General features: G+C 53.5%; 8 protein-coding genes across 8 annotated transcripts; 1 reads left to right on the plus strand and 7 right to left on the minus strand.

Annotated features, from left to right (window-relative positions):
* Window positions 1-424: 424 nt before the first annotated feature.
* Window positions 425-2,498, minus strand: BDP55DRAFT_548991 (prion-inhibition and propagation-domain-containing protein; the record flags this gene model as incomplete). The annotated part of the gene is made up of 5 exons (XM_060568895.1): window positions 425-1,090; window positions 1,220-1,494; window positions 1,621-1,863; window positions 1,934-1,972; window positions 2,039-2,498. The coding sequence occupies 5 exons, from the start codon at window positions 2,496-2,498 to the stop codon at window positions 425-427; spliced, it is 1,683 nt and encodes a 560-aa protein (XP_060431383.1).
* Window positions 2,499-3,652: 1,154 nt separating this feature from the next.
* Window positions 3,653-4,767, minus strand: BDP55DRAFT_727104 (SURF4 family protein; the record flags this gene model as incomplete). The annotated part of the gene is made up of 4 exons (XM_060579245.1): window positions 3,653-3,790; window positions 3,850-4,343; window positions 4,401-4,513; window positions 4,601-4,767. 4 exons carry the CDS (start codon window positions 4,765-4,767, stop codon window positions 3,653-3,655), a joined length of 912 nt encoding a protein of 303 aa, XP_060431384.1.
* Window positions 4,768-6,525: 1,758 nt separating this feature from the next.
* BDP55DRAFT_630342 (S-adenosyl-L-methionine-dependent methyltransferase) lies at window positions 6,526-8,064 on the minus strand (the record flags this gene model as incomplete). Its single annotated transcript, XM_060572137.1, has 9 exons — window positions 6,526-6,571; window positions 6,624-7,043; window positions 7,104-7,241; window positions 7,309-7,346; window positions 7,393-7,547; window positions 7,598-7,639; window positions 7,698-7,788; window positions 7,855-7,884; window positions 7,939-8,064. 9 exons carry the CDS (start codon window positions 8,062-8,064, stop codon window positions 6,526-6,528), a joined length of 1,086 nt encoding a protein of 361 aa, XP_060431385.1.
* Window positions 8,065-8,638: 574 nt separating this feature from the next.
* Window positions 8,639-10,848, minus strand: BDP55DRAFT_714015 (uncharacterized protein; the record flags this gene model as incomplete). The annotated part of the gene is made up of 6 exons (XM_060578257.1): window positions 8,639-8,921; window positions 8,987-9,323; window positions 9,380-10,116; window positions 10,181-10,307; window positions 10,347-10,529; window positions 10,664-10,848. The coding sequence occupies 6 exons, from the start codon at window positions 10,846-10,848 to the stop codon at window positions 8,721-8,723; spliced, it is 1,770 nt and encodes a 589-aa protein (XP_060431386.1). The 3' UTR covers window positions 8,639-8,720.
* Window positions 10,849-12,742: 1,894 nt separating this feature from the next.
* On the minus strand, window positions 12,743-13,879 carry BDP55DRAFT_692723 (shikimate/quinate 5-dehydrogenase; the record flags this gene model as incomplete). The annotated part of the gene is made up of 1 exon (XM_060577150.1): window positions 12,743-13,879. The coding sequence occupies one exon, from the start codon at window positions 13,877-13,879 to the stop codon at window positions 12,743-12,745; it is 1,137 nt and encodes a 378-aa protein (XP_060431387.1).
* Window positions 13,880-16,594: 2,715 nt separating this feature from the next.
* Window positions 16,595-18,820, plus strand: BDP55DRAFT_714017 (cytochrome P450). The gene is made up of 4 exons (XM_060578258.1): window positions 16,595-17,059; window positions 17,149-17,928; window positions 18,031-18,345; window positions 18,404-18,820. The coding sequence occupies exons 1-4, from the start codon at window positions 16,985-16,987 to the stop codon at window positions 18,734-18,736; spliced, it is 1,503 nt and encodes a 500-aa protein (XP_060431388.1). The 5' UTR covers window positions 16,595-16,984; the 3' UTR covers window positions 18,737-18,820.
* A 1,104-nt stretch (window positions 18,821-19,924) lies between these two features.
* Window positions 19,925-22,258, minus strand: BDP55DRAFT_727110 (Ppx/GppA phosphatase; the record flags this gene model as incomplete). Its single annotated transcript, XM_060579246.1, has 3 exons — window positions 19,925-20,120; window positions 20,222-21,781; window positions 22,152-22,258. 3 exons carry the CDS (start codon window positions 22,256-22,258, stop codon window positions 19,925-19,927), a joined length of 1,863 nt encoding a protein of 620 aa, XP_060431389.1.
* Window positions 22,259-24,742: 2,484 nt separating this feature from the next.
* Window positions 24,743-26,135, minus strand: BDP55DRAFT_727111 (uncharacterized protein; the record flags this gene model as incomplete). The annotated part of the gene is made up of 2 exons (XM_060579247.1): window positions 24,743-25,743; window positions 25,811-26,135. The coding sequence occupies 2 exons, from the start codon at window positions 26,133-26,135 to the stop codon at window positions 24,743-24,745; spliced, it is 1,326 nt and encodes a 441-aa protein (XP_060431390.1).
* Window positions 26,136-26,779: the final 644 nt, after the last annotated feature.

Raw genomic sequence — 26,779 nt, forward strand, 5'->3', positions numbered from 1 at the left:
TAACGGTGCAGAGACACGCGCAACTTTTCTTGTTCGCTGGTTTTGGCTTGGCAAACGCCCGAAAACTCACTCAACCTCTCCTGGAGAATATCACGACCTGATATGAATCTTGTGCGATGGCAGGGGCGATCATGGGACAGGAAACCGGATTGAGCCGTCCGTGGGTACTGTCAGTCAACAACTCGACAGGTCCTCGGCGGTATTGTTTTATATCATTTTTTACTTTGCTATTACTGGTTTGGGATTTCGAGGGGGGCGTATCACCTTTGCTTGTGGATCACCATCCTTCGACACTCTTCACACACTGCAAGTTGCTATCAGAGAATGCATGACAACCGAGGCACCGGCCTCGTGTTCCTCCTCTTATTGTGTCCTGGACTGCATAAGCTAAATTTCGCTGATGCCGTAGTGAATAGCTAGGGTCCTATGTGCGTATGCTTTCCAATGTTGTGACCACCCATTCCATGAGTTGCCCAGCCTCGCTACTGGACATGTCGTCCTTGGCTGTAAGGCACTTTTCAACTACTTGCTTATACAGCTTTCCGGTCTTGCTGCCCAGTCCCGGAACCAAGACTGGCAAAATAACCCTGTCCCTCCATTTCTCCGCCGAGTAATGCGGTTTGTAATACGTCTGCAGCACCTTCCACAACCCAATCTCCAACAACACCAACCCGAGGCTGTACACGTCGTAACCCTTGCAATACTGCTTCCTACAGAGGCCTGAGCCCAGCGATCGCGGGTCCCTGTGGAGGTCGAGAATGCTGGGGTTCCGCGGGTTGACGCTCATCTCGGCGTCGAAATCGGGGCGGGAGGCATCGAAGCCGACGAGGTAGGGGGAACCGATGTCCGGGACAACGGCGGCGGAGACGGTGGTGGCGCGGGTTGCGGCGAGGGAGGCGGCGGAGGGGAAGAAGAGGATGTTTGCGCTGCAGAGGGACTTGTGGAGCCAATCTAGGGAGTGGAGGGACCAGAGGGCGCAGGCGAGTGTTGATGCGAGGGTTATGCGGTCGTCTAGGTCGGGCGTTTTGAGGTCTGGTGAGGAGATTAGGGCGTGCAGGGTTGAGTGAGATGTTGCTGGTTGTGGTTGAAGCTGTGGTGGTGGTGCTGCTGCTGCTGCGGTGGTAGTGACGGTGGTGGACTTTGTCTTGGTCCTGATCTTGGCGGTGGGCGGGGAGGACGTGGGTAGGGATGAGTGAGAGAACAAGGGACAGCGGTAGACGAGGCCGTAGCGGGCGTTGTTTGAGTCGTCGGTGTAGCCTATGCAGTCTATCGTGTGGAGGTCTGGGTGGTTCGAGGAGGCCGAGTGCATCATGCGGGCGAGGTCGTCTAGGCGGCGGAGGTGGAGGAAGCGCTCGTCTGGGGACGAGGGGTCGTATTCGACCCATTCTACGAGGACTGGACCGTGGGTTGTGTGTGTTGCGTGGGTGCGGGTCGTGTTTGTCGTTGGTGATGTCAAAGAGAGGAGGTTTAGGGAGGATGAGGAGGGGGAAGAGGCTGCTTTTGCGGTGGAGGAGTTGCGGCGTTTGGTGCCGGGGGTGGGAGATATTGGTAACGGTGGCGAGAGCAGCGGCGTCGTCGTCGTTGGCGAGGAGGAGGAGGAGCCGAGATCGAGGTCCGTACGGGGAATCCGGAAGGCGAAGGTCGGGCGGAAGGAGGCCTGGGGTTCGGCGTCAAGGTTGATGCGTAGCTTTTTGAGGTTGGCGGAGACGGTGAGCTGCGGGTACGAGTCTGCGGAGGAGGACTCGAGGAGGGCGAGCTGGGCTACGTCGCGGCTGGCCGAGTCGAGGAGGGAGTGGCGCCAGGAGCGGTGGAGGGAGGGGAGGAGGCGGGGCGGGAAGAGTTGTTCTAGGCCATCGTTGAAGTCTTGGTGTTTTTGGTGTTAGTGTACTGATATTGAGTGTATGTAGAGAGAGGTTTGGGAGGGAGGTTTCACATTTCAAGTCTGTCAAGAGGGCTGTGAACTTTTCCTTGTCTATCACACAATCATCAGCAACCTGACACCATACACACAAGATGAAGCCCAAGGAAGAAAACATACCAGCAATAACCCATTTAGCCCTCCTCGAAATCTCCCTCCTCCAATCCCTCTTCTTCCCCTCCCCTCCCTTCTCACCATCACCGCTCGCCCCAATCTTTCCCCCCTCACCACCACCATCCTCCACAAACCCATACCTTTCCCTCAACCTCCCAAAGTCCGTAACAGTAGCATGCAACTCCCTCATAATCCCCTCCGCTAACCCCGCCATCCGCGGATCCCCCGCCTCGCGACTGAACCCATTCAAATGCGCCTCCAGCCGTCCCTCGCCCTCAGCGACGCCCCACCCGCGGCCCCAGACGACGAGGCGCATCTCCTCGATGCGGACTTTGCAGAGCAGCCGCTGCGAGTCTGCGTCGAGGTTGGCGGCGGCGGAGAAGTAGCCGTAGGCTTTGACGCAGCCGTCAAAGAGCTGGCCTAGGAAACCTACTACGCCTATTGCTGTGCCTATTGCTTCAGCCATTGTTTGGGGCGGGGAACGATGTGACGAGTATCTGGGTTTTCTTTGGGTTTTCTCTCTCGGGGTTCTGCAATACTCTGAGAGGGAATATTTTCTCTTCTTTGCCCTGGGGTTCTGCTCTTTTCCCCCCCCCTTTGCTCGACGAGCTGATCTTTTTTGACTTTATCTCACGACAATTGGCTGTCTGAAGTAAGTTAGTTGTCGACTCTCAAAAAGGGGCCTTTCCGAATTCCTACATGTATTGGTTGTTAAGCCGAATCGTCGTGATATATTCGAAAACGGTAAAGGTTAATGCTGGAGAGATGCAGAGGAGGGGTTGAAGTGAGGTTACACCGCTTTCTTCAACAGTAATATTCAACATGGAAAGTCACCAGAGTCCTCAACTCATGGGAATAAAACGAACAAGTTCGAGAAAAAAAAATGGTAAAAGAGTGAGTCCAAGCTTCGGCTGAATCACCCAGAAAGGCTTTTGGGGGGGAAAACAAATTTGGAGTGGTCATGTAATCAAATCAGGATAGTTGAAAGAAACAAGTAAGCGACAGGAACAATGATGCCAGTCCTCGACAATCCTGCATACGATTCTCAGAGGGGTCGTTGAAGACCTGCATATGATCCACACCAAATCTCACCCAATCGCAAAGAGTCTACCCGACGGTTGGTGTTCCCCTCACTCGCGGGGACGGATGAGAGCCACCTTTGATGCAAGTCACTTCGACCGAGGAGCCAATTCCAGCCCTTCTTCGCCCTTAGTGCCGGAGCTTGGCGGACGCCTTCGACTAGGATTAGGGGTCATATTCCACAGCAGGTGAATTTCCCGCTTACAGACATTCAGTAGTAAACTCGAGATGAAAACGTGGATGAACTTGAATATATCTTCTCCATTTCCTAAGCGCGCTGCTTGAGCTGTCCTTTTCCCACTATTGAATCCTTTCTGTGTCTACCCATCATATATATGCGGCGATGGGATCCCGTAGACCCAACGCCCAAAAAAAAATGCAACTGCAGTGCGGGAACAAGGTTGCAAGCCTTTTGAATGCCGTTCGTAATGCCAAGAAAGCGACTAGATGATTTTGATCGTCTTGTCTTTCTTTTCCCCAAAGGTATGATCAGCCCTTCCGAAACTGGGCTTTGTGTTTTCTCCCTCAGGAGTTCTTCTCCTAGTAAACCTTCTTCTTCTCGTCGATGGAGAACTGTCCAGGTCCGGCGTTGACGAGCAGGAGGAGACCACCGACGATAGAGAGGATCTGGAAGAAGTCGTACTTGGCAAAGTCCTTGTGGGGGTGGTGCTCGTGGAGCTGCAAATCGTCAGCACACAAATTTCAGGCATTGGAAGAGGACCATTAAAAAAGCTTACAGTCCAGAAGTTGTTCACAAGGATGTTGAAGATGCTAAGAATCAGGACCAGGAGAGTGGCGCTAAACTTGGCCTTGAAGCCAACAACAACCATGACGCAGGCAACGAAGCCAACCAGGGAGGTGATGATGCGCCAGACGGACCAGGAGCCGCTGAAGACGAAGCCGACGAAGAGGAAGATGAGCAGGACACGGCCAGCAAGCTGGAAGTACATCTTGCGGTCCTTCTCGTCAAGCTGGGGCAGGCCAGCAAAAGCCTTTGTCTTGCGAACCCACGAATCGGAGAGGACCATGAGGAGGCCACCAATGACGGACAGGTTGCGGAGGAAGAAGTTGAGGTCGAAGATCAGGCCGTATCCCAGAGCCTGCGTGACGACGACGCCCATAAGGCCGGCGACTGCGTAGTCGGAGTACTTGCGGATAATGACGAGGGTGGAGCATGCGACCATGGCCAGGACGTTGACGATGAGGAACAGGTGGGTGATGCCCGAGGGAACTGTGCAGGGTTAGCATCCAATTCACTGGCGCAGGTATTGTAGATTTGCGGACGTACTGTGGCGGTAGTCGTGAAGGTACAGGAGCTGATCGCTCCATTGCGTAATGATTCTGAGAGCATCCTCGAGGAAGGTAACGACAATCAGGAAGCGGCCAATGGCGGGCAGGTAACTATCAATCACTGTTAGCCGACAGTAGGCTCACGCGATGGCGAGCTGTCCGACAGCTCCCTGTCAAGATGCCGAGGGTCCGACTCACGGCTTGAGGGGCTCGCTGAGAGTGTCCAACATGTCCTCAATCTTGCTTGTCTGTTGACGGATCATGTCCAGGGGGCTGGACTCGGAGCTGTCGCCACTGGGGCCGCCAAAGGAGGCCGAGGGGCCACCGGCACCCAAGCCGTAGGAAGGGCCTCTCTGTTGAGCCATCGTGGGAAACGGGAGATCGACGGAGGGAGTGAGGTCGTAAGAGAGGTAGACGTGGCTGTTGCACAAGAAGGTACAGACAGACCAGCTGTTCGATCTGGCGACTTTATTTCTTTCGAGTCGTCGTTGTGGTCGTCGGGAGTGACGGGAGTTTTCTGGTGGAGAGCCGGGGGTCTTGAACCGTGAGGTGAAAAAAAAGAGGGTTAACCGTAGTTGAGATCCGAGGGCTGGCCTTGACCTTGACGTTTCGGCAAAGGTAATTGGGGGGTGGGAGGGTTTGCGACGAAGGAGAAAGACAGAGAGGTAGAGGAAAGGATTGACGTTGGCGCTCCGGAAGAGGTTGTCGTGGCAGGGCCGTAAAACTGTGGAGGGTCTTGGGTTGGTGTGTCGAAAAAGAAGGAGAGCGACTTTTGAGTGTCGAAGGGAACGAAATGGAGTGCTCGGAGGGCAAGCTGGCCTGAATGGCGTGGATGACTTCAGATTTGGTACAATGTGTCCTTTCGAGCCTCCCGCGATGGCTGCTCAGTGCTCAGAGGTCCGAGGTACCCACTTTTTAGACAGGACACCCAGAACGGGTAGGTCGCTGGGATGTACCTGCACCTCTCTTTGGTACATGGATCTTTGCCGTGGCCACCCGCCCCCGCCCAGGTACTCGAGAGGGGGAGAAGTACCGGCCACACACACCTCACACACAATTGGAACTATAAGGTGGTTAGCACACCCGATACCTCGCTTGTCTCCGTCTCCAGCAGCACCAGCAGTAAACCTCCACTGTATTTGCACCTTATTAACAGCCACCTCACCTTCGAGCTCCAATGTGCCCGCCCACTACGGTTCAAGGTACGTATCCGCAGGCGGTGGACTGCAACCATCCGTTTGAGCCACTGAGGCCTTGCCGCTTGCCCCTTCTAAACTCCTTCGTGTGGGCGGTTGGCCCCTGCGCGGCTTTTGTCCCTGGATTCGGCACGAACGCCTAATTCCTTTTTTTCCCTCTTTTCTCAGAGTACCCGGCAAGCCTGGGTAGCTCCAGCTTCAACCCGCTTTTGGCCTCCGTGTGTTTTACATTGGTTGCGAACGTGGACTCCGTTCATGGTGAATACGAACCACAAGACAACCCTATCTTCAGTTGCCGCAGACGGTGGCTAGCTATCTGAGCTACATGGAAGTCTGAGGAGCTCTTTTCAAGTGAGCGAATTGGACGTGGTGAGTTGTCAACTTTCACCTTGCTTGAAGCTCTACTGTGGTAAGCTTCTTCTGTCTGATTGGCAGGCCCTCCCTTGCCTCACTTGCAACCTTCCTTTACTGGTTGGCGGCTTCTTGCGGGGAGCTGGGCTGTTATCAACGGACACAGCTCAAGGTAGGTGCATATTTTCGCTCGTTGCCCTCTTCATGTTCGCACCAGCGTCTATATCCTCGTGAACATTCGAACGGCAATCGAGTCGGAGGTTCGTCGGATCTTTCGGTTAGAAGAGGGCGCGCTTTATAATGGCATAGTGAAGCGAGTCATTCGAGCATGAATCTTAAACCACGCCCGGGCTTCGTTCCTCACCAGAACACATGACTTGATCATTTCATAAGTGGGAGATGGCGGGCAGAAGATAATGCGAGGTATTTACTCACGTGTCAAGATGTTCTGAGAGGGAGGGGAACCAAATGACGCGGGATATCATTCAAACTGCTCACTCCTAGTGAGGGAGTGCCAGTTGCAAAAGCCTGCTAAAATTGAACGAAACTCCAAATCATAAATTGCTCCAGCAAACCTCAACCTCTCTCATTCGCCGCCGGCTTTCTCCCCCAAACAGAATACCTGTAATCCCAGTCAGTGATTTACCACGCAGCTTCACAACTGTCAAACCCACACTGAAAAGTAGGCATGGATATTCCGATCATTGATATCCTTCCGTACATCGACAAGGAACACGAGGACCGCCTCCCTCGACCACCCGTGGATCCGCGTAAACGGCGCCATAATGAAGCCCTCCATGCCGGCCGTCAGGTTCTCATTCTGCCAGACGCCGAGCTCCTTGTACTTGTGGTGCCGCGGCCAGGAGTTGGTCGGCCACTTGTACCTCTCCAAGACGACGTCACGGAACCCGATCTCAACCATCATGTCCTTGAGCTCCGGTATGTCCTGGTACGGGCGGCTCAGCTTCTCCATTGCTTCGCCTAGGAGTTTCAGGGATTGAGTGAAGGCGAGATCATCGGTAAGAGTCCCGTCGTCTGAGGTCGGGATCAGGTCCATCTCGTTCAGCTCGAGGTAGCCACCAGGTGCGAGATTGCTGGGGGTGTTAGTTGACACACATCCCCGGTGGTGACCCTCTCGGTTGATGTCGGCTTACTCGTAACAATTTTGCAGGTATTTTCTCCAGTCTGCGAGGCTTGATGTCATCAGGCGGCTATGGATATAGTCAAACGGTCTCGAGAAGGTCCATGGCTCTTCAATGTCGTCAATCTCGAACTTGACATTCGGAGGTACGCTGAGATAGTCAGTCTCACAGTCTCAATTCCATATAATAACGTGAGGTAAATAAATGGAGTGCTCACAACTCTGGTTGGGCAGCCGAAAGATCAATGCCAAGGACCTACAATGCGTCAGTCGTTGTTTTTCTTCGGGACGATGAGACTGACCTCAGCTTCGGGATGCTCATCGCCGAACTCAATGGCCCATAGTCCAGTTCCCGTACCAACATCCAGAACACGATTTACCGGGAAATCTGGGTCATTCGGCGGTGCAGTTCCCAGACGGTTGTCGAAAGTAAGGAGCCACAGGTTGTGTTGCAAATCTACTTACGTGAGAGGTGTCTCTGGAGGCTTCACGGTGAAGGACACTCACCTAGTCTATCGTTTTCCCTCTCATCGTTGGGGTAGCTATATTCTACGTCTTTCAGTAGCTTGAACATCATACGGAGTCTCGGTGGTGTAAAAGTTCTTACTTCCATCTTTGTACCGATGATAGGTCCTGCCGTTCTCCTTTCTATAGTCGAGAATAGAGGCGCTCACACTCGTTGTTGACGATGCAGTACCCTACGTAGTCCTTTATTAGCTGAACCGGTTGGATTGAATAGCTAAGGCAGTGCCGAATATTCGTACTCCGTAATCTGAAGTGGCATCGTCAACCGCCTACGAGTTCTGATATCAGCATTCATTCTGAACAACAGAGACCGATTATATCACCTCCTCCGCAGCGAGCACTGCCTCGTTCTCAGCGTTCCCAGTATTCTCAGCGTTTTCAGCGTTGTAATGAGGGGACTGAGGCTGGGCAGGACTCGATGACGCAGGGGTCCTTCTTGGTGAAGGCATGACAACGATTCTGTGAAGGTTTCAGGTTTGCTTTCCGCTCACTTAGACGGTCTCCCTGGCCCCAAGAATAAAGTTTGATTTATTTAGTAAATGCAAACAACAAGAACAGAGAAATTTCGTTTCTTCGATTGCCCCTCCTTATGACTATTCGTATCAATGCGACAGCAAGAAGTCGGTGACCAAGAAGTCGTAAGCGACAGCGAATCCTTGCCCCCGGATGCCACTGTCGCAGCGTCCGAGTCCATGACTCGAGACCCTGTCCTTGGGCGTTCCTACCAATCCCCGCGAGGGACGATACGAACGAAGTGGGTTTTTATTTCAGACGGATCAGCGAAAATTGACAGATGTTGATTGTAGATTCACGACCAACTGCCGGTGTACTTCACGTGTCTGCGTGTTCTAGAAAAGAGACTGCGACCGGATTGGATATCAGTCGATGGTGTGAAGACATTACTATGTTCTTGTGATTATCCGGATATGGAAATGATATTCAATATTGGAGGAGGAGAAGAATACCTAAGGCTATTTCTTGCTAGATATCGGAAGCTGTGCCTCAAGAAACCTTGACTTTTGGAGCCGCTCCGGCTCCCGACGGTATAGTGGATCCCTACCGAGAGACATCCGTTCCGGAACGACGTCTTCCGGGATGCCTGGATCTAGCCTTGAAGCTCCTCGGCGTGCACAATACCGTCCTCGCGGCACGCTCCACCGGCCTTGCCATGCGTGACGCTCCACATGGGCCTGTAGCTGTGGAACCTGGACGGTTGAGTCGTGTCCTCCGGGTGGTGGCCCTTGCCTGCGTGAACCACGACCTTGAGACCAGGGAAGTTATCCGTTGGGATAACTTCTCCAGGCACCTGTCCCGCAATTTGATTAGCAACGAGACACAACATTCGGCTTTTCGTGGGATAGCAGGACTCACGGCAACCACAACCCATTTCAGGTGCTGCTCGAGGTACTGCTGAATATGTTCGGCTTCGAGATAGTTCAGATCCGACCACGCATTATCGAGGCTCACGGCGCGGAACAACAGCTCCAAGGTGATTGGAATCTGCGCCTTTGCCTTGACTCTCCTTTCCTGCTGGCTCTGGCAGTTCTGACAGTCCACCCCGTTCTTGTTGCCAGCAGTCCAGTACTCGGTTGAGAACGTGTGAATGCTGCCAATATGACTTGGCGACGCCCTGTATTCGGAAGGCTCGCTGGGGATATCTCCTTTCAGGAAGAAATGGACGGCGTATCTCCGTCCATTCAAGGCGAATCTTGGAGAAGAGGAGTCAGCCAATGTCAAGACGCGAGGAGGGGCTGAGCAACATACCGGTCATATCGGACGTTGATGAGGTAGTCATTCGTCCTTCCACCAACATCAGGGTTCGCTTTGAGATGCTTTCGAAGACTCCCATACTTCTCGTTGATGGCTTGCTTCAGATCTTGAACGGGAACGTTGAGATCATCGTACGTATAGCCGTAACTCGTGATATTCCTCAAGACGTTCGAGGTAACGAGGGTGGCGTTTGTATCAGAATGAAAGGGGTGCAGAGGACCGTCTGCTGTCTCATCTTTTGTTGGGGATCCACCGTCGAACCAATGCGTCAGGTTGAGTGCCTGGAAGATTGCCAGTTGCCGGTCAACGTTGCAATGGTGCAGCCAGAAAATAGGATCGAACGCGGCAACACCGATGTCAGACATGTGCCCTATGCCTGGGCTAGGCTCTGCTCCACCGGTCCAGACGTGAACGCAGTTGTGGAGGAATTCGATAGACAACCAACCGGTAGCAGGAGGGGGTTTGAGATCGTTGTCACCATATTCAGTAGTAGCAAAAGTCGCATAGTTTGAGAAGTACCCCTGAGTCAAGAGGCGATGGACCTGGTCTTGAAGAGAGCCTTTCATGTTGGGATCTAGGTTTTTCCCAGTTTTCAACTCCATCTTAACCCATTGAGGTATGTCGAGAGCGTTGGCAACTGAGCCGTTGTTCTCAACGCCCAAAGCTTCTTGCGGTGTCGGAGTGTCATTGTTGGTGATCCCATACCGGCTGGTTCCCGAGCAAGCAGAGAACTGCATATGCGAAATCAGATCGATACTCCGAGTATGAATTCAACTTCAACGGTTATTAACTTACCGGATCATCACCCAGGACTGCCCACTTGCCAAACGCTGTTGAATCGCCCATGGTAGGTGAAGCTCCCTTGAATTTACTAATGACTGCAGCTGTGAACTTATACAAGGGATTCGATAATCTTTGCAGGCTGCCTCCAAAAGAGATAATGTCAACATCGGCCTAGGACACGATCTCGGGCACTCCGCATGATTTGATGTAGTCCTGGGGCGTGGCCCAGTCCCAGTAAGGCAGGCGCCAACGCCGAATTTCCAAGGCCCATACGTCGTGCACGATCTTATTCGCAATAGTGGGGAGGATCTGGTCTGTCATGATCCCGCTGAGCAACTGCTCGAAAAGGGCGACGTAGGCCCTGTTCCAAGTAGGGAAGATGAGAGATCCATGGGGGCAGTAGTACCACGGTGTGTCGTCCACGGACTTCATATCGAGCTGGGCGGGGGATGGGTCGGTATCCCAGGACTGGGCTGGCAAACCATGAATGCCGACCACTTGGTAGTGGGATATTTGTCAGATGGGTCAATGGCTTGGAAGATGTTCAGAGCTTGTATGAATAGTGACACCTGGATCGCGTTATCAGCCTTGCTACACCAAGCCGTGATCTCCTGCCGCGGCGGCGGACTTTGGCCAGCGGGTACAGGAAGGCAGGTAATAGGACAAGTTTTAGATGTCATGATGAAGGGGTTTTGCCTGAGAGCTGACTTAATGTTCTATTCAGAAGACGAATGGTATGACAGAGTATGAAGAGTGGGATAGCGAGGCTCGAAGTTGGAGCCATATGAAGCCGAAGTAGGAAAGGATTTTATACCCTCGACCTAGCTTCATAAATTCATTTAAGATGGCAGTATCTTGTTGCTCCTCTTGATGTGCAATTTTCACACAGTGTAGTCTCTTGTGCTGTGGTACAGTCACTGTGAATTCACCGCTTTTACCTGCTAACAAAAGAGAGATCCGCCAGTGGCCCAGTCCTGCAACAATTGTGAAATTTCCGTGGCAATTGTGGTAAAGAAAGAAGAGCGAAATTTGTTGATCCATGTACTGAGTAGGTTGCAGATGATCGCCATCCAAATTTCCGATTGGAATGGCTATGGCTTGGTCGACTAACAATGAATGGCGAGAAGTATTTGGCGATCTTGGACCAGAAAAGGAGGGGCCTCAGTGTAGCTCTTTAATCTCTTGTCTACATAATCGTTGAGGCCCAAGACTTCATCTTTATGTATCGAGGGCATCCAGACCTTGCCTCCTTCATTTGTCTCCCGGATCTGCCGCTCGCCTCACAGACGAGCTGTATGTGCTGAAAGTGAGTCGGCGTGAAGATAGTCTTGGGAATTATTCCAGTATGTGTTCAACCCAAGCACATAGAAATCAAACATTTTCTTCAAGTAAATACTGAGAAACGCATCAGATGGCATCTATTCAGAGCCTTCGACCAGAAGCTTGAAGGGAACACGAGTGACTTACGTGGATGCAAGCTCTTTCCTGTGAGAGAACCGAAACTTGTCTCAGTTCAGCCCAGCCACATATGGAAGAAACAGACGATGTCTAAGCTATGACGGACATCGCAATCTAGAGGAGGCCAAAGAGCCATCCGTCAAAAGAGCTCAGAAGCTTCTTGTTTGCTTCAGAGCGGTCCGTTCTAGCATATGGACTGCGGGGTACCGGCAGCGGCTGAAGCAAGCAATGCATTGATAGCATGCAGACCGCCTCTCTTAGTGAAGTCTTATTGGTGGCAGTCACCATCAACGACTACATCGTGAGGATCGTATGCGTCAACACTTACAGTCATTAGCATTCCGGACTTAAAGTTTTGACCGACTCGAAGTAGACTGTTGATTACACTTCATGACATGTCGTTTCTCATGGCGTCCGTGTGATTGTGATGAGGTCGAGTCCAGGATTTCAGGAAAAGCTCACGAAATTTTGTTGGCGGCGAGATCGCCTCCCCATGGGTCTTCGAGGATTATAGATTAACGTGGTGAGGCTACATTGACGGTTAACTTTTCAGCACTGGCGCAGAGTCCTTGAGACTACGCGGTTCGTATTTGGCAGTGTTGAGTGGGCGCGTTCGTAAGGTAGGCTGACGTCGTTCTGACAAGACAATCTAGACCGAAAACGAGCTCCCCTAGCCTATGCTAAACTCCAACCTGCTGGTGCTACTGACGCAGAATGATGGGTATCAAACTTTTGCTCTGAGTCGCAGCAATGAGACTGACCACGATCAGTGAAATTAGACTCCAGACCTCCCTTATCTCCCTAGTGGTCCTCTCTGCCCTAAGATTACTCCTATTCGTGTCCTTAGTATTCTCTGATGTTCAGAGTATTCTATCGTGTAGATGATCAAAGCATGTAGGCAAGGAATTAAGAGGTGATGGGACTATGTCACTCAAGGCGTTTATCGAACTTGGGCTCTTTTCTACGCGGCTGGGTGTACTCATCCGGATTATGTACTGGGGATATAAGTTCTCTTCCAGGGCGAAATAAACAAGGTTGAGCAAGACGACGCGTTTGACATTCACATAGTTAGACCTTCATTTATTTTTGATCTCACTATATCAAACTAATAAGGACCTAGAATTCTTGCAATATCGTGCCGACCTGATGCTTAGCCGCCAACTCGAGAATAACCTTGCCCAGAGACAAGTCCATGATACCAATACCAACACTCTTATACACAACCAACCCCTTCTCAAGCCACTCACGTAGCAACTTCGCCTCCGTCTCATCAGCCTTGCGAAGCGTATCAGTAAACTCTCCGACCTCGACAATCTTCTCAGCGGGTATCTTGGCCTCCACCAGCTCGCCGGCCTCCAAGAAACAGGCCTCGCGGCTGTCCACAAAGATGACGCCGTCCTTCTTGGCCCCGCCATCCGCAGACGTAAAAGCTCCGAGGGGTGTGTCGACGACGGCACGCAGAAAGTCTGCGTCGAGCTCCTTCATGTTGAGCTTGTACGATCCAATGGCCGAGATATACCGGGTCTTGGCCGAGCCGCGTTCCGAAGTCAACCAATCGGCCGGGAATATGCGCTGTGTGGACGGCGTGGTGCAAAAGATGACGTCGCTCCCCTCGACGGCGGTACGCAGCTCGGAGTTGCCTGGCGCTGTGTCTGGTGTCGCTTCGATGACAGTGAAAGTTACTGAGTCGGTGTTCCCCACGCCGCTGGCCTTGCTCATAACCTGAAGCCGTTCAATGAGCTTAGCCGGGCGTTCCTTTGAGCGGTTCACGATGGTGATGGTCTTGATGTCCTTGCCGCGGAGGACAAGAGCGAGTCGGAGATGCCACAGCGCCTGCTTTCCTGCGCCAAAGACGACGATGTTGGCCGTCGCCTTGCGGTACCTGTATAGCAGGATAGAACCGAGCGAGGTCCGGAATGCCGTGAGCTCCTCAGCGTTGATGATTCCTACAGCCTTGCCGGTGCCGTCGCAGATTGTGAGGACGCATCGGAGATCGGATACCGCGGAGTTCGGCGGCGGGAGACCAACGACCTTGACGGACATGCCGCCTTCCATTGTGGCCGGCATGAAGAGGCCGGTGGTGCCGTCGGGCCTGACGACGGCGGCGCGGTGGGGCTGGTATTGCGCTTCGGGGCCGACGGAGTAGGAGAGAAAGGCGTCGGTGAGAACATCTGACATGAGGGCCACGTCTTCCGGGCCGAAGCCCTGGAAGAGTTGCTTCACGTTATTGTCTGACAAGACTGTGAAGGCCATCGTGATTGGAGATCCGTCGCTACCAATGAGTGGCGAAGTTCAATGTTTGAGATTTGAGTTATAACCCGATTATTGTTGATCGAACGAAACCTCTGGTCTTCTTCCTGTACGAAAAGAAAGAAACAAAAAAGTCTTGTTTGAAGTGGTACGAGTTTCGGTGCGTACGCGGAAGTAAGCCGGTGACGCTCCGATAGTTTTGTACTGTGGGGATCCCGATCGGTCCCCTGTCCCCGTGGCCCGATCTCGGACGCCTCGCCTCGGCGTGGCCTCCCCTCGGGATGACCTGCCGGTTCGAATGGATAAGCCGTTTCTGCCCGCCATTCACAGCATCGTATTTTAATGCGAAAAATCCGTGAAAAGGAACATCATCAGATAAACCTTCCGAATATTCGCTCCCTCATCTTTGCATCTCGAGAATAGTCATCTAGGCGATTCTGGTGTCTTGTTGTTAGGCTCTCAGTCATGCAGGCTTCCTAAACAGGCAAAAGCCACAGGGGTGCATCTGAACAATACAGCGCCACCAGTTACACAATAACGGTTTTGATCGGGACATTTTTTGCGCAACAGAAGTGGGAATCGCCAAGCCTATAAAATAAGTCGAGCGCTTCGCAGAAGGGCGGCAGACACATCGCGATATGTAGGGCATCGTCATAGTCAGGTCATGTTATATCTCATCAAATCAAGCTGGCTTCAAGCCGCACTTGCGTCGCCGTGCTGGCAGGTGGGGGTATCATTCGGAGCCGACTTGCGCCAGGGCCGATGCAAGATGGGCGATTACCGGTCTAGGTAAGGCAGGCTGACACTGTCATCTTGCATCGTGTCGGTTATCGTAGACACCCTCGCTCGCTCGCACGTCACTTGCGAATTCCTGCCCAAAAGAAGGTAGAAGAAGCCCTTCGGCAAGATATTGCCAGGTTGTGTGAGAGCTTTAGCTTGCTGACTGCGTTTATGCCGGCAGCCGTCAAGTTGTATTGTGAAGCGCTGGATTCGCCATTGATGCCACCCGATATTTTGGTACTCTATCGAATAGTTCAGGCGTCCTCCATGGATAATGTGAGGTAGAAACTCACCGCGAATTCGGTGTCGTTCGCTTCAGCTGCTTACATTTCTCGTCGCCGTACCACATTGTGACTTCCAGTCAGGAATGGTTCTTCGGCGTCAAGTATGTTGACAGGGCAGAACTTCATACAAGAGCACTGAACACTGATGTGGGTAGTTCGGCCGACTTTGAGAGTTCCGTGGCAGATGAAACGAATCTACCGGTGTTGAGCCCAATGATCGGGCCACTCACTGCCCATCCAACCTTCCCACACCCTCACGTAGGCGAGGGGGAACAATACGCGACCACCCACCATCGCGCAAAGTGTCAGGAACGGTCGTCTTTTCCTAATATTCCGCCGATAGCACGGAGTTTTAGCTGCCCTCCACCGGTTCGGAGGAAATAAGAATATCAGCAGATCAGCGTTCGTCACATCCGCTGTCCGCCATCCGATGACATCTGACTGTACAATCACACCGGAGAAGGCATCAGAAGCCGGCGCCGTAACAGTAAGCAAAAAGCAGCCGTGCCCTCGCCGTTGTCCGGCGGCGCAGCAAAAAGAAACGGCGGAGTCCCAGAGACCAAAGGACTGAAAAAAGTCGGGGGACCGCGAGGTCTTCGGCAGGTTTTTGGCCCCCAACCCCACCAAAATCTCCAAAGAGAATACCCGCCTCTTGTGTCACGGTGCCATGGTTTGCAAGTTCATCCCCGCCCGTTGCGGACTTGAGGCGGGCCAAGACGCGGACAATAGACGAAGAGCGAAAACGGGCGAGTAGCAGGGATACCGCTTCTCGGGGCCCGGGACAACACCATATGTCCGCTCATCTGCCCGTTCGAACCAGAGAGCATCGACGTGCATAGGCGGGACTGCGCGTGGTGTGCCTTCTGAGACAATCTTTGCACTCTTGGAACAATGGAAACGCCACTGCGGTGCAACGTCCAACGTCGAAGCACGGCAACGTCGTGCGTATCCGTACCGCTGTGTGTCAAGAGAGGAAAAAAAAAACCTGTCAGTGCTTCAAAAAGCTCTTGGACAGTTGAACTAACATCTTAGACTGACTTCATACCCCGGCAAACACTGCCGGTCCAGATCCCCGTGCCAAGATGAACCCGGTGGCCCACAGTCCATATACTCCAGTAACTCAACTTGAGCCCCAGTGCCCCAGAATTCTCAGTGTCATAGAGTTTACGAGTCTCGGAGCCGAACTACCTTCTCCAGAAGGAGACGACTTGCCATGACACTCATCGTAAAACCATGGGGGCAACACGATGCGGGAGGGATCAGGCATACCCGTACCTCACCCGCCCCTCCCTGCAACATGTCGACTGCCGACAGGTTTCCGGGCGGGAACGACATGGCGCCTGCAAGCCTCAAGCCTCTACGACTCCTCCTCTTCAGAAAGAGCGGACGAATAGCAAGTTCCGACGAGTAAGGTTGGCTTCCTAGTGGTAGATTGTAGATGGGCCTAGTCGATCACCCATGCCGGGGAACTATGACGCGCGGCGGGCCGTAGTCGTTGGCGCTGATATTAGCCTGCCTCGCATTCGTGTGAGTGTGTAGCGAAGTTGGTCGTCTCTCGTACTGACAGACGCGGAAGTTGTCCATTCATCATTGTCCATCGTGCGTCTCGTTGCATTTATGCAAGACGGTGTCTTGACGGCTCCGCGTGGGGAGGGGAAAGGGAAAAAAAAAGGACCTGCGCGTTGTTTGGAGTTTTGCCTGCCGATGGTCTGGCCTGCGGGTACCATGCGTTGCCAATGACCGGTGAGTGTATGGTAAACATTGTGACGTTGTAATCTGTAGGGATTTGAGGGCTATACTGTCATGTCGGACTCCTATACCTGAAGTTTATGTCGACGAAGACGGTCCGAGTGGCATATAAGAATTCTCCAGTGCCCTCCATGTTTGAGACTTTGACAAGACTCTATCATCACCGCACTTGACTCATCTTCTCTCAGAAGCCATACAAAGTTTCAGTGGCCAGGAACTAAGGCCATTCTCGACTGTTCATATGCCAACTTATCTTTTCGTCTAAATCCTCAGCCCAAAAAACAAAACAACCAAGATGTTGTCAGAAATACAGACCGGGAGCACAAGGCTCTCGCCTCTTATTCTATGGCCTCTGGTAGCAATTTCACTTGTAAGTCTGCATCCCCTTGAGCACACATATATCATGATCCGTTCTCTCCTACCTCCGCATGATTAAAGTAACTCCTAACACCCTTCCAGGTCGTCATCGGCCTCCTTCTTCAAATCATCTACAACGTGACATTCCACCCTCTCTGCAAATATCCAGGACCCAAGCTATGGGCCGCCACTCGCATCCCCTACGCATTGATGGGCGCCCGCGGCCAAACGCACAAGGAAATCCTCGCCCTCCACCAATACTACGACGCCGAAATCATCCGCGTCTCGCCTAATGAGCTCTCCTTCCAGCATCCGGACGCCATGAAGGAGATCATGGGTCACCGCAAGGGCAAGGCCGAGGAGAACGCCAAAGACCCGGACTTTATCGACAAGAACCACATGGACATCATCTCGGCCAACCGTGAGGACCATTCCCGCTACCGCCGCATTCTGTCCAACGGCTTCTCCGCCAAGAGCATGCAGGAGCAGCAGCCCATCATCAAGAGCTACATTGACCTTCTTATCGAGCGGCTCCACGGCATCTGCAGCAAGGGCCCTGTTGACGTCGTGGCGTGGTACAATTATACCACATTTGACATTATCGGCGACCTTGCTTTTGGACAGTCGTTTGGGTGCCTCGACAAGTCTGACTACCACCCCTGGGTCAAGGTGATCTTCCAGAACATCAAAATGATTTGCATGGTCAACATTACCAGAAGCTTCAAGGTCCTTGAACCTATCCTCAAGGCCTTCATCCCCAAGGAAGTCATGAAGAAGGGCATGTCTCACAGGCTGTTCGTCCGTGAAAAGGTCGATCAGAGAATATCTCTCGGCACGCCGCGACCCGACTTTGCGGAGACCATGCTCAAGAAGGGAGCTCAGGTAAGAAACCGTTCTACACTTGTCTACTCTACGGCCACACCCACTATGAGAGGCAGAACCTCTATCTTGACGAATTCTCGAATACTGACAAGGCGTCCACAGCCAATGAACCTGCCGGAAATGTACGAAAACGCAAACGTTCTCATCATCGCCGGGTCCGAGACGACTGCGACGGCTCTCTCAGGCTGCACCTACCTCCTCCTGACCAACCCCGACAAGCTGGCCAAGCTCCAGAAGGAGATCAGGACCTCGTTCCAGAACGAGGATGAGATTGACCTCCTCAGTACCGCCAAGCTCGAGTACCTCCACGCCGTCCTCGAAGAGACCCTGCGATCGTACCCTCCCGTTCCCGTCGCTCTGCCGCGTATCACGCCGCCTGCCGGACAAGAAATTCTCGGACAATGGATCCCTGGAAACGTGCGATCTCATCCTCCACTTCCCATCTTTTCACCTTTGCTAACGCAATAACCTTTAGACCACAATCGGCGTCACCCACTGGGCCCTCTACCACAACGACAAGATTTTCTCCAAACCCTTCGAGTTCCACCCGGAGCGCTGGCTCGGCGACCCGGTCTTCGCCGACGACCACCTCGAAGCCCTAAAGCCCTTCCACATCGGGCCCCGTAACTGCCTGGGCATGAACCTCGCCTACGCCGAGATGAAAATGATCCTCGCCAAGGTCATCTGGAACTTTGACCTGCAGCTGGCCGCGCAGAGCAAGGGCTGGATCGACCACGACGTCTACATCCTCTACAACAAGCCGCCATTGATGGTACACCTTACGCCGGCGGTCAAGGCTTCGGAGTAAGTTTTGTGGAGGGAGATTGTTGAAAAGAGCGCGGTTTAATGTTGAGAATTTGAGAAGCCTTCATTTTAAGTCAAGTTTGTGATGGGTCATGGCGTCGTTTTTGCTTCTTGGGTAATTGGATCGAATCATCAGATATAGATCAACACAAATCCACTACCATCACCATGTTCATGTCATATTTTGCATGTTGCAGGTAACCGAAGCACCTTAAAGATGTGTCATTGTGCCTGCGTTTGTTTCTCTCCAGTTAGTCAAAGCATGAAAGAGGCAGGTCAATGACTTACAGGTCACGAAAAGGTGTCCTGTGGCCCTTCAAGAGAGTGAGGAGCCCGAGCTATAGACTCAGTGCTTTGTCAAGGCAAACATTCGTCTGGCCCAGAGCGAACGTGAAGGAGAGTCACAGCCTGTGGGAGACCATGTCATGATCTCGAAGACTCTCGGACAGAGGTACTGGAGTCTAAGCCTATTGAATAATGCTCTCGATCGGGACTACTAACGATGCAGCCGCACTGTGGTAGATACTACCCTTCTCGAGTGCGACGTTCGGGACAAGGTTTTGATCCTGGCGGTGCTGACTGAAGGGAAAGAGCCTCCTGTGTACCTGAGTGTAGTGCGTCCGTGTAACCGAACACAACACTCTCTTTGAAGCGTAAGCAGTCTTCGTTGACGTATTCGTTTACGAATCACATCACATGAGCGAGATACGTGGATATTGAAGATAAGTACACTGTTTATTGGAAACTATTAGAGCTTTAATTTCAAATAAGGTGTATTACTTTCAGTCGTTCTTATCGAGTAAAAACAGTCGTTATTTACGTACTCGTAAATGAACATCCTCAATATAACAAGCCATAAATGATGTGGTCATAGCTATCGAACATGTAATAGACGCCATCTTGATCTGAGAGAATTCAATATCAGATATGGATTCACCTACTGAACTTCTGGCGTCTAGTTCAGACGTTATTGTTAAATCAAAAGTAATACAAACACAGCTGTGTCGTTGACACCGGAAAGCAAGGCATGGTTGATTCTCGCATAATCACAGACACATCACTAGTAGTAGAAAAGTAAAGCCAGGTTCGGACTTGGTAAGTGACGGAGGGAAGTGAGGGGGGTATCTTTCATAAGATTCGTCGACTCGTCAAAAAAACAACCCAAAAACACATAGAGCACTATTAGCTACGACTACTTCATTTCCACAATCTTGACCGAAACCTTCTTATCCGGCTTGGTCCCATCCTTGCGCTTCTTGCCAACATTCGCCAACCGGCCCATGACGTCCGCGGGGTCGATGCCGACCGCCGCGCCGGGGGCTACGTGGACAGTCAAATCGATGCTCGCCCTCTTCTTCTCGGGGTCCGACGTCTGCGTAGCTTCGAATCTGTGTGGTTTCTGTCAGTGCTGCTTTCACGCAGGAGTCGATAGCTCTCGACATCTATCTCCAGGATTCGAGTCACTCAGGGAAAATCGAAAAGCACATACCTCAAAGTCGACTCGAGCTCCTCGACACTAGTAGGCCACGCGGGCACGAGGTCAACCATGACAGCCGCCACGGCACCAAGATACTCGGCCCAGAACACGCTCTCCAACTTCGCCTCCGCGACGAGACCCCTCAGGTTCCCGTAAAGCTGCGCATCAATTGGGCCCAAATTCGACCCCCACCTCGCGCACACAGTCAAACCCAGCACCGCTCTCGCGAGGTGCGTCAGCCCAGGGGCGCTGGGGTCCCGCGTGACAGCCTCATGCAACGCATACGAAGCGTTTGCATCGTCGTCCTCGCCCTGGTGAATCCAAACCTGCCTCGCAAAAAGCGGTCCCAGACCCAGCGAGAACACCGTCGGCGTCCGCGAGACGTCCACATTCTTCGGCACGGCGCCGTACAGGGTCCGCAGAATCGCCTGCGCGACAGCCAAGTCCCCGCTGCTTCCTGCGCCCCCGCTCTCCTCGTGGCCCTGGATGGGAAAGCCGGCGAGCGCCTCAAGCGGGTTACTCTCCCTTACGCTCTTGGGCAGCTTCATCAGCAGCGCGCCGTCGCGGTTGGAGCCGCCGCAGAAGGTGACGGTGCGCAGGTGCGGGACGGTGCGGATAAAGGCCTCGACGACCTCGATGATGGCGGGGAATTGCTGCCGCCTGCGCTTCGACATGCCGTAGATCTTGCCCTCGTGCTCGCGGTTGACGCGCCGCATCTTGTCCGTCTGCTTGAAGAAGTCGCCCGTCACCGTGTAGGTGCCCACCGAGGGGATCGGGTACGGCTGGATAGGGTCGTTGTGCTGAAGCATGCAACCGTAGCCACGGAAGCCGCCGCCGCAGAGGTAGGCGTCGATGCCGCCGGGTACCACGGTGCTGCCGTTCGTGGTGGCTGCTGAGGAGGAGGAGGAGTTAGCGGCCTCATGGTCCGCCTTTGCCTGCGCGAGCGCGGGGAATTTGGCGCACAGCTTCGCAAAAGCGCCCTGCATGCTTGCGTTAAGCTTCTCCTTCTCCTGCGTGCGTACTTCCTCCGACTGCCCCTCGAGGATACGAATGAGCCTTGCGGCGCCAAACGGCATGCTCTCGCCCGCCTTGGCGGCGGCGACCTCGTAGTCCGGCAGCCGGGTGTCGACCCAGGTCATCTGCACGGAGCCCCCGCCGAGGTCAAGGAACAGCCCGCCGCGCGCGACGTCGACAAAGGCAGATCGCGAGCCCATGACGGCGCCAAAGAGGGTCTCGACCTCGGGGGCGAGAACGTGGACACCAATGTCGGCGGCCTCGCGGATGGCGGTCAGCATGTCGCGGGCGTTTGCGGCGCGGCGCATGGCCTCTGTGGCGAGGACGGAGAAGTGGACGGGCGGGACGCCATAGGAGACGGCGATGCGGCGGAAGCGGGCTAGGGTCTTTGCGACTTGAGTGATGGTCTCGGGTGGGAAGGTGAGAGGTTCGGAGGCGGCGGTGGAGGCGGAGTTGAGGGCGTCGAAGAGGGAGATGCCGGCGCGTTCGCGGTAGATGGGCCGGAGGAGGCGGGTTTGGGGCGGGGTGAGGTCCGAGATGGAGAAGCGGATGCCGTTGCTGTATGGTGGGGCCGGGGCTCGGGTCAGTATTTGAGACCGATCTATTGTTCTTTTAAAGGTGCATTATGTTTAGGGGAGCGGGAGCTAAAGACATGGTTCGGCTGGCGTTGTCCGCCGTCATGGTGTCAAGTAGAAAGAGTAGTTTGCTCGTTGAGAATTGAGGCTTAAAAGTACAGGCGCAGACAGACAGGCAGACAGGCAGACAGGCAGACAGGCAGACAGGCTTTCCCCAGGTTTTGCCTCTCGGCGAGGCAATCCTGGAGGGCGATCCGGACGGAACAAAAAAAGCAGAAAAAGAAATTCTTGACGTAAACGAATATGTACGGATAGATGCACCAAAGACAAAGAGAAAAAGCTTAGGTACTGACCTGCCCATATCAACAATCGCATATAGGTGATTGGAGCCTGCGGGGTCCCATCTTGGCAGCAGCTCCTCAAAGTTGTCAAGCGTGATGATGTCAGCGTTGGTAGCCATGGCGGCAGCGGGAGGCGCGAAGCCGAAGTTTCTGATCGAAGGGGAGGGGAGCTGGGGGCGAAAAAGGGTAGAGTAAGGTGAGGTAAGGTAGTGAGAGAAAAGAGAGCGGATGGTTGGGTGGTATCTCGTGCTCAAAGTAGGCGCTGTGCAGAGGGATTTCCGCGGATGTCGGCAACCGACATTTGCCTCGTTGCTTTTTTCTCTCGGTACGAAACGTGCGTATGTGTGTGTGTCTGTATCTGAAAGGATTCGTTTCGCTCTTTTTTCTTTGGTTTTCTGTCTGTGGGGATGGGAGGGAAGTGCCGGGGCAGGATGGATTATATACGCAAAAAGTACCAAAAGACGCGAACGGCTGGCTGAGTGACGGAAAGGCGAGACACGGAGAGACAGAGAGATGGAAGTGGTTCAGTGTATCCCGTAGGTTCGTGGCCTACTGGAATTCGGGGAGAGTAAGCTGAGGTGCGAGTGAGTGAGTGAGTGAGTAATAAGGGTGAGGATGAGAGTGAGAGAGAGGACGGGAAGAGGAGAGAGAGAGAGAGAGGCGCATGTGAGGGGGAACCGTCGACGGGGAAGGCAGCGATGTGTACTTTTACGAAAACGGAGCGTGTTGCGCGTGTGGATTTTATTGCCATGAGCAGCGGCACATTTCTCTCACTTCCCGTCTCTCGTTCAGTGAGGTGAGTGGCATTCGTTTGGAATTGGGAGCCCCGGAAACCTGGAAAACCTCAGCTGCGAGTCTGACCAAAAGATGCAGCCCGTGTCTCTGGGCTAACCTACTGTGTAGTAATGTGTAATATCATACCTGGCCCGTATCATGCAGCTCACGACAGCTACTTACAGTACTACCTACCTCACTTTACTTTGAGGCGGCCACGTGAAGATGAGCAACGCAAGGGGAAGATACAGAAAGCAACTTCACTCACTTTGCCTTCACAGAAGCAACCAAAAGGAAAAAAAAAGCCCGCAAGGATCCATGGATCTCCATGAGATGGATACCAAGCTCTGGGTCTACACGGAGCTAGCAACGCTGAGCCTGCATCCGCGAGAAAACCCCTGCTGGAGCAACTAATACACAGTAGTAGAAACCATTTCCTCCCATTTTCACCCCTCATCTTTCTTCCCTGCCCCCCACCTGCCTCATCCATCTCACGACATATCCTCAACCAGGTTTACGAAATACGAACCAACAACCAACGCAACTCAAACCAGGTCATCTTCTTCTGATGGCCCAACTCATGCTTCTTCATCATGATACCTCAGACATCTAGAACGGTCCTGCCTAGAGCCGAGAGCGTGAGGCGGGCCGCGTGGTCGCGTGACGGCGGGGTACAACAGACTGGACTGAAGAGAACTGACATGACGGGGCCTGGATGGGGCCTGGGCTACACAAGAAGACGCAACCTCCGCTGCAGTTGGATGCATCGCTTCATGCGGGTCAGCAGCCGTGGTCGCCGCTTGCCTGCCTCTCCTTGCCTTGTCCTTCACCTGTCAGTCATTGACGGCTCGCTTGACGAACTTTGAACGAGGGGTAGCTTGGAGTGTAGCGGGGGCTTCCTCGCGGATAATTGGCACAGGGCGGCTGTGTCTGCTCTGCTTCTGACCATTCTTGAATGGTTACACAAGCATTGCCGTGCCCCCTTCACACCGGTCGGTGGGCCAGCAGACAAGCCAATGATTTTTTGACTGGGCAACCTGGGCTCTGAGAAACATTCACTTCTCTTTCTCTCATTACCAGAGCCTGGTCTTCAAATCCTCTCGCCCCGAGTGGACTTGAGCAGAGACCTTGCATTGGCCATGCCTTTTCAACCTCACCGTGCCATGCAATCATCGGCACAAGAGGCACGAGCATTTGACCGAAGTGAGGGGTCGAAAAACCCGGACCCGGAGCGACTTGTCATTTGCAGTTGGATGGACCGGAACGGGGACATCGAGATGGCTCGGCCAACGCCGGGTTAAAGAAGTCTGGGTACATCTCACCATGTAGGTTACAGAACCAAAGGTCGACAAGGTCAAGAACATTCCGGAAACAATGAGATGAAAGAATAGGGGGGGTTTTCTGTTTAGAAAAAATATATCAAATCGCCTGCGGAGGGCTCCCCTGACCGACGATGAGCTGTGGTATTCATCTTTTTATCTGATACAGTGCAGCGAAATAAAACGGAGGCGCTCTCGAGGCGTAGAGTAGAACTCCAACGTGTACCCAGACTTTTGACCCGGGCTTGCTAGGCATACACAAACCAACCCAAGTCGACATCTGACATGAGACTGATATGATATCCCTTGCATTGCAGATGGGGTACATGGCAGAAGCGCCCGTAGAACCACCACTACCCGTAAGCATTCAGCCATCATTGTTTAGATATTCGCAAACTGCCGCTACATTGTTTGCGAAAGCCCTCATCTCCATTGGTCCTCTCCCACCCCCGCCAAAACACACATATCATTAATTCTTTTCCCTCCCCCCACCCCTTGTCTGTCAAGACATCATGGCCACACCGTCGCCCTCATAGCGTACGCGTTCTCGTGCCGGCCGTACAGCGTGGTAAACTCGTCCTTCCACGAAATCGTCTCCCCAGGCGCCAGCGGCACCCCCATGGGACCCTGCCCGAAAGCATATGACCGCCGCAGCGCCAAGTTCCACGCGAAGCTGCTCGCGCTGACGCCCGCCACCAAGCCGGCGCGCAGCATGATCTCGTAGTCGACCAGCCCGCGCTGGTCCCACGTTAGCGCATCCAGGAGCGCCTGCTCCTCGTCGTCCAAGATATCCGTTTTGGTGACGACTGTGACATTGAAGTCCTTGGCGCGGTTGACAAACGCCGTGATGTTGGTCTCGGTGGCGCCTGAGGCCAGGAACGCGACGCCCGATTCTGACTCGGAGAGGTAGTGTAGGTAGTTGGCCGCCTGCGTCGTGTAGTCAGGGAACCGCTCGTTGACGTCCTCTTCGGTGCGCAAGTGGACCCCCACGAAACTTGACGGGTGGTATCGCGTCCGCGGGTCGAGGTTGAGCCGGAAGCGGGATTCGAGGGTGAAGAGCGCCGAGGCCGCGAGGCGCCGGGCGTCCGGGCGGATGCGGAGCATGCGTCCGAAGGAAGAGGCTACGGGCGCCTTGTCCCGCGCCGTAGGCCACGTCCACAGCGTGTGCTTGAGGTGGGTACGGAAGGGATATACCCTTTCTGCAAGGGGCGACTTCTCGTCGATGAAGGTGTGGAATTGCTTGCCCCAGTCCGACGGCTCGGCCAGGACGGTGCCGTTGACCCAGTTGCTGTTCGTGTCGGGGATGCTAAACTGGAGGGCTTCGAAGACCTCGGGCACGTCGTACAGGTCGTTCATCGATCCGTGTACTCTCATCTGCGGACAGTACGTTTGGAGCACGTGGTTAAGGTGGGCTGCGTCGAAGTAGTAGTCGAGAGGCACGGCGGGCCGTCCGTTGATGTTCTTGAGATCGTCCTCTGAGCGAGGTATGATTTCGGGTAGGATCAACTCCGCTGGCCACCGGTAAGTACGAAAAGATCATCCAGAGTTCCGCATTCTATCTCAAGGGACATGACTTACCTCCTGCCTCGATCGCAAAGCGGATGCAATGCAAGTGGGCATTCCGCACTTCACCAATGCCCCCTGGCGCCGCATCGCAGCCCATTAGCAAACCTTTTGTCCATTTCTTGCTGGCACACAGGCCCTCGATGGCCGCGCCATCAAATCGTCCATCGATCTCGTGCTCGAGGAAATCCTTGATGAACAGCTCCCTTTGATTGCGGAATTTGCGGGTGATTGTCTGTACATGCTGCCGAGAGATTCCCAGGTACCATACCGACCAGAGAATAAGGAGCATCGGCCCCACGAGCTTCATGAGCTGGGATAAGGAGGTTGAGCCGAGCATGATGGACTAAAAAATGCAGTTCGAACTGCTGCCGTGATGGAAAAAGTTGAGGAAACCATCTCGCTGATGAGGAGACGGCGACTCTCAAAGGAAAGACGCCCAGCCAGCTATTGAGGGCGAAACGGGTGGAATGGAAAGCTTCGCGCCTGGCTGAAGGAGCCAGAAATGTGGCGTTTCTCAGTCGTTCTCGGAATGGTATGGCGTAGATCGACAGCTATTAAAGGGATGGGATTGGCGATAGCGTGTCCGACAGGCTGCTAGTCCGAGATGCCATCTTCCTGACGTTCTTCAACAGTTTCTCATTGCCCTTGGATTCTTTGGCCCTTCTAGATCGTCATGGTCCCCTGTACGGAGTAAAATAGCCAAGGACTCTGGAACGTTTTGACATCCTCATCGTGCGATGAAGTCAGAGTCTCACGGTATTCGCTGGCGGCGCACGCTAACATATACATGTGACGAGAAACGCTATTTTGCTGTGGCGGCGGTGGGGTTTGTAGTCGAGTTTAAGTGAATAATCGCTGCCGCCTGGCCAATTTTGAGGCTGAAATAGAATGGTCAGCGAACTTGGCAGCTTGGATTTCTACTACCGCCGATCTCAAGTGTTGCCCCTGGTTGATTCATCTCAAGGCCAGAAATCACCACCT

This window comes from Colletotrichum godetiae (genome assembly GCF_030913485.1).
Source record: "Colletotrichum godetiae strain CBS 193.32 chromosome Unknown BDP55scaffold_14, whole genome shotgun sequence".
NCBI lineage: Eukaryota > Fungi > Ascomycota > Sordariomycetes > Glomerellales > Glomerellaceae > Colletotrichum > Colletotrichum godetiae.